Source organism: Tinamus guttatus, unplaced genomic scaffold (genome assembly GCF_059628265.1).
Source record: "Tinamus guttatus ecotype Peru unplaced genomic scaffold, ASM5962826v1 Tinamus_guttatus_pri_ptg000389l, whole genome shotgun sequence".
NCBI lineage: Eukaryota > Metazoa > Chordata > Aves > Tinamiformes > Tinamidae > Tinamus > Tinamus guttatus.
In genome coordinates this window covers 3,799,986-3,810,078 of record NW_028288923.1, presented here as the reverse complement: position 1 = coordinate 3,810,078, position 10,093 = coordinate 3,799,986, and the positions used below count along the sequence as shown (strand labels likewise).

Below are 10,093 nucleotides of genomic sequence, written 5' to 3'. Positions count from 1 at the left end.
ATGGCCACAGTTCACATCAGGTTGAAACAAACCCCTGCGTGTTTAATGTAAGTATGACTGGGCAATACTTCAAGCACAGATGCAGCACAAACTCCCCTCTTTTTCACAGTGCTTCAGTATATACCCTGAAGTGCAGTTTGCGTTTCAAGGGAGAAAGCTTGTATCCATGCTACCCAGTTCCCATGAGGTATGACCTCTCCGCTAGCATAAAGTTAGAAATTTAAAGAGAATGACTAGAATAGCTTGAATATCTAGCAAAAATGAGTTTTAAGCATTTTGCTTTATTATTGGTCTTCTGAGTACCAAGATAAACATACAATATTTTAATACGTGCATTATGTTGTGCTCAAGCAGAAACTGATACAGCTACAACTGAAAATTTTAATTTGGCAACATTTCAGTCATGACAGTTACACATTATGAAAATTACTCAGTGGTATGTTTGATATTAAATATCAGTAAAGAATATTAGTTTAAAAAGTAGAGCTACATCACTGTCTAAAAATATTGTTGTCATAGGACTATTCACATGGGTTCTGAATAACAATCAGGAGATACTCCTTATCTGCAAGACATAAGAAGTTTTAGTTAAAACATTTTATCTATTTTCTTGATATTCTTATCTATTCCTCTCTAATCAAAATCATATTTATTAAAACACAATTATATTAATCAAAAGTTGATTTTTTACAAAAATCTGAAATTTCAGATGAAAAACTACAGCACTCATTAACATATGCAATACTAGCTATTTTAATAAGCAGCAAATTTGGTTTCAAATAGAAGTTAAGATACTTAAACAAGCAAGTTTAATTATTAAGTATTAAGGAACAGGAAGTCATAAGATAAGCACCTGGAAGTTCACACTTCTTAAAACAACAAACTTTAGACAGCTGCAGCCTCTTCTGCAGGTGCAGAGAACTCTTTTCTGTTCCCTACCTAGTTTATTCAAAACTGAAAGATCCATATGGGGATGAAAACAGAAGGAAAGATTTGAATAGATGCTTACTATGAGTAAATTCTAAGCATTTAAGAACTCACTTACTAATTCTAAAAGCTTGAACAGTTTTGGAAACAATTAGGTTGTATGGCTACTTAATGGTAACTGTTTTAAAAGAAAGATTTCTTTAAAGTATCCAATGAACTTAGGGATATATCTGCTTTAAAAAGTTAAGCTACTCTCCTTCTCTGCTACTTTGCACTTCCATCCAAAAAGAAGGTAGTATAAATCATAGGATAAAAATTATTTTGCTACTTTTTGTTATTGCAAGAGGCAGTCAAGCCTCTGAGTAACTAATCTCTCTGTTAGCAAAAAAGCTTCACATTCAACACCATTTACTTGAAGGTCAATATGCTTTAGTGGTTACTAGTCAAAGACAGTTAGCCTCTCTCTAAACAATAACTGAAGGGCAATTGCAAAATAAGTGCATCAGTTTAAATCAAGGAGCAAGACACCTTACCTAAAAGACATGCTGTATTATACTCCAAGATACTTAGCTGTCTACATTTTTTTATCTTAGTATTAGCTTATTTTACCGTACTAGTTTTATACCAGCATTACCAGTACTCCCAGCGAGGAGTGCTGCACGTGCACTGCCTCTGCTCGCGTTTGCTTATGAAATCAACACCAGAGGACAATCTCATCGGATGGTGCCATCGCTGCACCAACTTGTCCTCGTGTCAATACAGGGCTGTCCCGTTGTTTGTCCCACACACCTCCACCTGATTTTTCCCAAATACCTTTCCCCTTTCAAAGCTAGTGCTCACATCAGAATCTCAGCCCCATCTAATCCCCTCCACTTTGCTTGATGGACCTTGTACTATTTATTCCTTGACCACAGATTATCTGGCCTTGTTATCTATTTTAGTTAAGAGAAAGAACAAATCTTATGCATCTATATAAACATCAGTGAAACAGGCTGCTATATTCTGCAGCTTGTTTTAAGGAGAAATATATCACAGTCACCATGTTGCTGATTATTAATACTCCATATTGATCTGTAACACATTCCACCTATGGCTAGAAGTCACAGTATCATACAGTATTAGATGAAAACCAATTTTTAGAAACAAAAGCTATCTCAGGCATCTGTTCAGAGCTACAGTTGATCTGCTGCCTTTAAAATTCGACATCACACTTGATACTTCACTTTTGTCCAATTTTCTGTTGGTTGAAAAAGGCACAAAAACCAAAGCATTGATCAGATCTGCACTTATTTTGTTGCTTTTAAACTTGCATATGTTACATTAACATGCTAGCATCTGCGTACATAATGAACAGCATAGATATGTTCAGAGAGGATCTATAAGATGCCTTCTTATGGCTTTATTTTAAGATATTAATTTTTAAAATGCATTTTCTTACACCAGCTTCACTTATGAAGAATTGAAAGAAATTTCAAGTCCATTCAATTTTATGATTATTTAATAGAAATATTACCTGGAGCTACCATGATTTCATGTTTCTTTGATCTGATCCTAAGAAAGGTTAGATCATTCTGAGGATCAATATCTCTCACCGTGCTCCTGGCTTTCATGGTGAGCTGATGAAGAAGACCTGCATACTGCACAGTTGTGGAGTTATCAAGAGTTGTTCTGATTGGAATTCCTGCAAATAAATAATAGTCTAACTCATAACTCACTCAAACTGCATATTATTCATATATAGCAAATCATAAAAAAACAAAGACAACTTTTTCATACCATAAAGGATTTATATTGATTTCAGGAACCTACATGTGTTTTAAGGTTTTTTATTATTATTATTAATTAGTGGCAATTAAACATTGAGTTATTTTATGGATATTTTGGAAGAGCCTAACTGCTGCTACACATTTGGCAAATAAACCACTTGTAAAAGAATGTCTTATAATCAAGATGCACAATTTTAACAACTGGTAGCACATACTATATCAGTCCGAACTATTAATATATAACCACATAAATTAAGATTAATTTTTGATAATTCAGTGAGTCACTGACTAGCAGTGATTTGTCAAATCATGCTTTTGATATATACCAGGTGGAAGTGAGCATAAGGGTCACAGTAATCATGCAAGTGTAAAATTGTTTAGCTTTAATAAGCTTATTTCATCTACTAAAAATTTCCTGTCACCTACTAATAAGGAGATTAAAAGTTGGCAAGGCAATATTCTCTTTACATACATTTATACTGTATCTTCCAGATGAACAGGAATATAAAATAGAATAATATGACTTAACAAGTTGAAGAGCTTGATTTATGAAAGAATTAACATGCAAAAATACTGAATGTCAGTTAGAGAACTGGAGGCAAGAGAATAAAAGAAATTATAGTACTACATTAGATTTAAGCTATTCCTTAACTTTTCTAGGACAGTATCATCTGAGTCACCCAAAATCACTGTGAACCTGAGAACTTGCATTGGCAGAGAAGTATAACAGGATGATCTAGTGTGTCTGATGCTTATTACACAGATGAAACTGAGGATTCAGGGGAAACAAACAGGTCTTCCCAAGTACTACATTAACACAAAAATATCTATATAATGACAACATTAAAATAGTAAATCTCTTAAAAGCAGGAATGAAGCCCAGTCAAGTTTATATGACCTTTTATCTAACTGATTACCTCAGCAAATGTAGCACATTTAATGAAATGGGTCACCCTCTGGGGTCTAATAATATCTGAAAATATGTTGACACAAGTGACATCCTTAGCTAAAAGTGAGCTGTTCTTCCTTTAGGACAAATTTATTCTGTAGAATCTAAACTTCTTGGTACTTTGCATACATTCTCCCATCCTATGGTGTGCTGTATTCACATTTGGCAATGTGAATAATAATTTAAGAAATTAAACCCCAAATCTTTTCATTACTTTTGCACTGGGTTTCAGGGTGGCCACATGCATGTAGGTTTGTGAAGAAGCAGAAGTTTGAACAGGAGATAACTTTTTGCCTTGCTGTGAATAGCCTGATGTGCAGGAAAGGGATTGTACTACCCCCTTTGTGCAAGAAAAGTAAGAAGGAATCCACAACATAACATTTGTCATTAAAACAAAACAAAAAATGTGGTAATAGCACAAAGACTCTGCAGATCTACATGTGAACTTTCCCTCAATAGACAGTAGAAATGTTGGAGGTAAAGACATGAGCACACATGAATGGGAAAGGGTATTTGACCCGTATCGCACCAAAAAACCAAAGCACAATGCTTGAGAAATTGAACACAAGAAAACGTTGTTATTTTCCTATTAATTAGTTTAGTGTTTTTGACATATTTTAGAAGAAATGTATGTGTGCAAACTCAACAAGGACTGTGTTTTCTGAATAGTTGGGTTTTTCAGTTTTAGTCTGCAAATTAACCAGTTTATAAAGGCTCATTGGATCAAGTAACATTCCATTGATTTAAACAGAATCCTGAAACAGCTAAAAATAGTTGTTCTAAAACCAAACTGCTTTTAAGCTTAGTAAACAGCCATACATAGAAATGAGGATGTGCAGGCACAGGGCAGGTTTTCATTACTGGTTGTTAGGTTGCACTTCTCTTGACCTGCACCATCTACTTTGTGAGCAGAGACATGTTTTATTTATCATGTCCAGGCATGCAAATCAAATTGTCTAGATTTTCCAAAGACTAAAAAGAACCTTGGGCTTCCTTCTTGGTGTTATTTTCAGCTGCTGCTGAAGTGCTGCTGAGGGAATAGACTTCATTGTTTGTAAAAGTGAAGGACAACAATGAAATTTTAACATGGGTGAGGTATGGTGGAGTTGCTGACTGACCCTACTTGCAGTGGAGTGGTTTAAACAAAACTAGGTTTAGAAGCTCAGCTTCTCAAAGCAGACTTCTGTGACCAGCTCCACAATGGGCTCATGATCTCCAAGGCCCAGTTGCAGCCTTGGACACAAAACAGAACTCGCCCTGCGAGGCGCTATGTCAACCTGTCACAACACTCCCCAGGCAGTGCCCGGTGTAGCACAGCCCTGCTGCTGTGCCACGGGAGGAGGCGCCCTGACCCTTGGGAAAAGCTTTCTCCTCTGTTACCTTACTGACTCTTCAGAGGAGAGGCACAGGGTGAAGTGCTGGTGAGCATTCCCGCACACATGAAGGACTTGGGACCCACAAGCAACTGCAAAAGCAGCTGTGCAGTGTCACACACACGCTCTACTTCTGTAACCTACTGTGTGATGTTTGAGATCTGGTTCTGAAAAATAGAGTTTAATGTGATTAAATAAGAGGAATAAACGACAACACGTTGTAAGACCATGAATTATTGGGAAGCGATGATCCTTCCCACGCTTTATTCAGAGAGGGCGGCATCAAGGCTCCCGAGGCCTCGGCCGCACGTTACCTTCAGCGTTCACGACGATGGTGCCCACAACGCCCTTGTGCGCCTGGATCCTCTTGAGGGTCTCCTCCACCTCGGCCTGCGGGGAGAGAGGCACCGCGTTAGGTCAGGTCAGGTCAGGTCGGGCCGGGCCGGTCCCCGCCGCGCCGGGGCGCCATTACCATGGCGGCACCGCGCGTCCCCCGCCGCCGTTGCCAGGGCGCGGGGCGGAAGTGACGCGCCGGCGCCGGGCGCCGCCTCGTGGCGCAGAACGGCGCGCTGCGAGGGCGGCGGCGCCATCACGGCGGGGCGGCCGGGGCCGCGGGGACCCGCTCGTGCACGCGCAGGTGGGAGCGGAGGGAGGCACCAGCTGAAGGCTCCTTGCTTTTGGAAGGTGTTAAGGACTTGTTATTTTTTATAATTCAAATTTAAGTTGTTTCGTGCTGCAGTGGCTCAGCCTGTGCAGGCTGCTTGTGTGGTGCTGCAGGGTGGTTAGGTTGTCCTGGTGGACCATAACAACAGGGACGTGGGCACCGTGGGATGAAAGGTCCGTGAGGATCCTTTCCCGGAGGCCTGATGTAACGTAAATAGTGCGGGTGGCAGAGGTCACCCTCGTGCCCTGCCCAGCGAGGAGGCTTGGTCCGGCTCGGTCTTCTGTACTGAGTATGAAGCCTTCTGAGTCCTCAGCGTTAGAGGTGTTTTTAGCTGCTGTGCTCCAACAGCACATGTTTAAAGTGTGCTGTTATATGGAAATACCATCCCCTTTAAAAAACAAATTGTGAGACCTTAAGAATATGTTATCAGATTAATTATTGACCTGCAGATCCTTAAGACCTTGATCTGTCTGAAAATCGTAATGATGTATCCGCACCCTGATAAGGACCAACATAAATCAGAGGGGTTGAAATTGCTGCCTGGTCAGGTAAGTGTATACGTGGTTCCACAATGCGTTTGTTGGCAGAAGGTGCCATTGTAGGAGAGTGCCCAAACCCCGCACTGTGCAGCCCGAAACACAGGCCTGGTGCGAAGGGCTGACACGTGTCATCTGCAGCAGAGCAGCCCCCGTCACATCCCACTTGTACACCTGCGTGTGCCCGTCACCCGAACGGCTGTGCTGCTCTGGGTTTTTAAAACTGAGGTATCATAGAATCACAGAATGCTTAAGGTTGGAAGGGGCCTCTAGAGGTCATCTAGTCCAACCCGCTGCACAGGCAGGGTCACCTAGAGCACGTGGCACAGGACTGCGTCCAAGCAGGTTTTGAAGATCTCCAGAGAAGGAGACTCCACAACCTCTCTGGGGAGCCTGTTCCAGTGCTCTGGCACCCTCACGCTTGAGAAATTTTGCCTTAACTTCCTGTGGAACTTTTGATGCTTCAGTTTGTGGCCGTTTCCTCTAGTTCTGTTGGTGGTCACCACTGAAAAGAGACCAGCACCATCCTCTGCACTCCCTCCTTTGAGGTACTTTATAGACACTGATCAGGTCCCCTCTCAGCCTTCTCTTCTCCAGCTGAACAGGCCCAGCTCCCTCAGCCTCTCCTCATAGGGCAGATGTTCCAGGCCCCTGATCATCCTTGTAGCCCTGCGCTGGACTCTCTCCAGCAGCTCCACATCCCTCTTGCACTGAGGAGCCCAGAACTGGACACAATACTCCAGATGTGGCCTCACCAGGGCTGAGTAGAGGGGCAGGATCACCTCCCTCGACCTGCTGGAGATGCTCTTCTTAACGCACCCCAGGATCCCATTGGCCTTCCTGGCCACAAGAGCACACTGCTGCCTCATGGGCAACTTGTCGTCCACCATGAGGCCCAGGTCCCTCTCTGCAGAGCTGCTCTCCAGAAGGTTGGTCCCCAGCCTGTGCTGGTGTCTGGGGTTATTCCTCCCCAGGTGCAGGACCTTGCACTTGGCCTTGTTGAATTGCATGAGGTTTTTCACCGCCCAGTTGTCCATGGAGATGTCCATGGAGATGGACAACTCAAGATGATGGAGAGTGGCCCTAGCTATGACATCCGCCAGCTCGTGCAGCACTCTGGGGTGCATCCCATCAGGGCCCATGGATTTGTGGGTATCGAGTTTCCTTAGGTGCTCTCTGACCCGATCTTCCTCTACCCAGGGTGAGTCTTCCTCTCTCCAGGCTTCTTCTCTTGTCCCCAGGGCTTGGGGCTCTAAAGGGCTGCCCTTGGTAAACACCGAAGCAAAGGCGGCATTCGGCAACTCTGCGTTTCCTGTGTTATTCGTAACCAGGATGCCCACCCCATTCACCAGCAGACCCACATTTTCCCTGATCTTCCTTTTGCTGTTAATATATTTGAAGAAGTTTTTCTTGTTATTTGCCAGATTGCGTTCCAGACGTGCCTTAGCTTTCCTTGTCGCATCTCTGCATTCCCTGACAACATTCCTGTATTTCTCCCAGGGGGCCTGTCCTTTTATCCACATTCTGTATACCGCCTTCTTCTGCTTGAGCATGGCCACAAGCTCCTTGCTCATCCACGCAGGTCTCCTGCCCCCTCTGCCTGACTTCTTACACACAGGGATGCACTGTGACTGGATAAATAAAGAGCTGGGGAAAAAAAAAAATCCTTTCAGCTCGTTTTTTTAAAAGCATTGGAGGCACTGGTGCATGATTATTGAATCTGATTGGAATATCTGCTGTGCAATTTTGTTTTAGTACGATCAGTAGATGTTCTTAAATGAAAACTTATGGAATATAGAATGTGAGGCTGATCTTGCTCTCTGCACTGGTCGGAGGAATGATCCTTGCTATTACAACTCAACTAAAGTGAACACACTGTGGGAAGGTGTAGTGCAAGTGAGGGTAATAATCTTGCCCATAGTAACTGTACAGGAAGTCCAAGGATTTAGGAAAATACCAAGAAGTTTTTCCAGTTATTCCACCCTGTTGCCCTTCATTTTCAGTGCTTCTTTCAAGATTTCTCTTTTCTTCACAGACGCAAGATGCCCAAGTCTTTAAAACCAATAAAATAGCAGATATAGTTTTGTAGAAAATCCGGACCTGGAACCAAAATGATAGCTACCTTGGTCCTGGCTTCTTCTGGAAGCATTATTTATGCTCAGCATGAAAGACTGAAACATATAGCCTTTTGGAGGTACTCAGATGGGCTTAGTCTCAAACTTTAGATATGGAAGAATAAATGAAAATATTTTCTTAGTGACTTTAGAAATTAAAAATCTTTAAATCTCTTTCCTTTAGAAATCTTAAAAAAAGCTTCTGTGTGTCAATAGGTCTGAATGTTTGCTGTTAATATAGCACATGAGAATTTAAGCTTCAGGTGTTTGGACTTGGAGCCTTGTGTTCGAACTCCTACAGTATGTGCATTTATAAATAAGACCGAGAAAATAATAATCGAAAGATGAAGAACATTAAAGGTTATTCACACATCTTTTCTTCAGGCCGTGGCAGACAACTTCCCATGTGGAGAACTAGGAAGAGGATTTTGCTACTGAGAGTGCGAGAAGTTGAATCCTCCACTACTGGTAGAACCTGAAGACCCCGGAAGAGGTAGGGACAAGAGAGCATCGTGTTCCTTAGCCACGGCGAGTTCCTTAGGCTTGAGTTCCAGTGAAGTGCCCCAGGCAGTCTGGGTCCTGCTAGCCCTTACAGAATGGTCGGAAACAATTCAGGGCAGGAGGAACACCACTTTTTATTCCTCGCTAAAGAGTGTTGAGAGAAATTTGATAGAAGCAGCTGACCTGTAGGCTAGAGAGTGGAAGTCCATTCTTAGCCCACAGCTATTATAAATACCTAAAAAAAACCCTATTGTGGTTATTTTCGTGTTACGTAATGTTGATATTATACTCGGAGAAAGAAACCTAAGTTGTGTTCAAAAAGCTTGAATTTCTGATACAGATGTGTGACCAAAAATGATAGCGATCAAGTTGCACTTTAACCACCAAATAGGAGCTATTTGGACTTACTGCTTGATAACTTAGTAGGGCAATTACATAGCAAATATTAGAAATTAATTATTTATCCACCAGTCTTTAAGGAGTCAGCTCAGAACTTTTTAGAAATATTAAAAAAAAATGGATTTTGTTACCCTGAGATGTTAGTTTTTGGTATGTTGAGCAGGCTTTGAATTTTTTAACCAGCTGAACAAAATTCACAGATAACTGGCAAAGGCGTATTTGAATTTCATGGTTTTGCAGTGGACAACTTGCAGCAGCTGAAACTCGTCAATGAAATGGTAAATTGCAAAGTGTTTGCTCAGGTGTGGATGGTTGGCTGATTGCAGTTATTATCACTGTAGGTAAATGAGAGCTCATGCTTTGCAGCTGGGAGTATTCTGCCTTCTTTTGTGCTTTCTTGCACTTTAAAAGTCTTCTGTGTAAAACTGCAAAGAAGAGAGAAATGAGAAATTTCAATGAACTGTTCCTGTATTAGGTAATGATACCACATCCTTAAGGGATTTTATGGGCTCAGTGTGAATATAAGCATCAGTGGAAACCTAAGATAGTGTTTAAATTCATGTTAAGGCTGAAATTAGGATAGAATTAACTGATAAGTTTATGTTAATTGGGTGAGAAGGCAGAGTGCTCTGGTAAAACAGGTATGTAAGATTGTGTGAGAATTACTGGCACAAATAAGCAGGTAATGATTCACTTCTTAGAATATAAAATGAACTGTCTTTCAGGCCACGGTATTGCACTTTTGAAGTTTCATTTTAGTATAAATATCACAGAATAAAATAACTGTTTTTCACTCTGAAGTCCTAAGTGCTTCTTGCATCTTTTCTATCATCCAGGAAACTGCTCTTGGAAACATAGTTCTCC

General features: G+C 41.5%; 1 protein-coding gene across 1 annotated transcript; it reads right to left on the bottom strand.

Moving 5' to 3' along the window:
• Window positions 1-261: 261 nt before the first annotated feature.
• On the bottom strand, window positions 262-5,518 carry DYNLRB2 (dynein light chain roadblock-type 2). Its single transcript, XM_088530848.1, has 4 exons — window positions 5,488-5,518; window positions 5,330-5,405; window positions 2,441-2,608; window positions 262-565 (listed from the first exon to the last, which is right to left on the bottom strand). Exons 1-4 carry the CDS (start codon window positions 5,488-5,490, stop codon window positions 522-524), a joined length of 291 nt encoding a protein of 96 aa, XP_088386974.1. The 5' UTR covers window positions 5,491-5,518; the 3' UTR covers window positions 262-521.
• Between the last annotated feature and the right edge of the window lie 4,575 nt (window positions 5,519-10,093).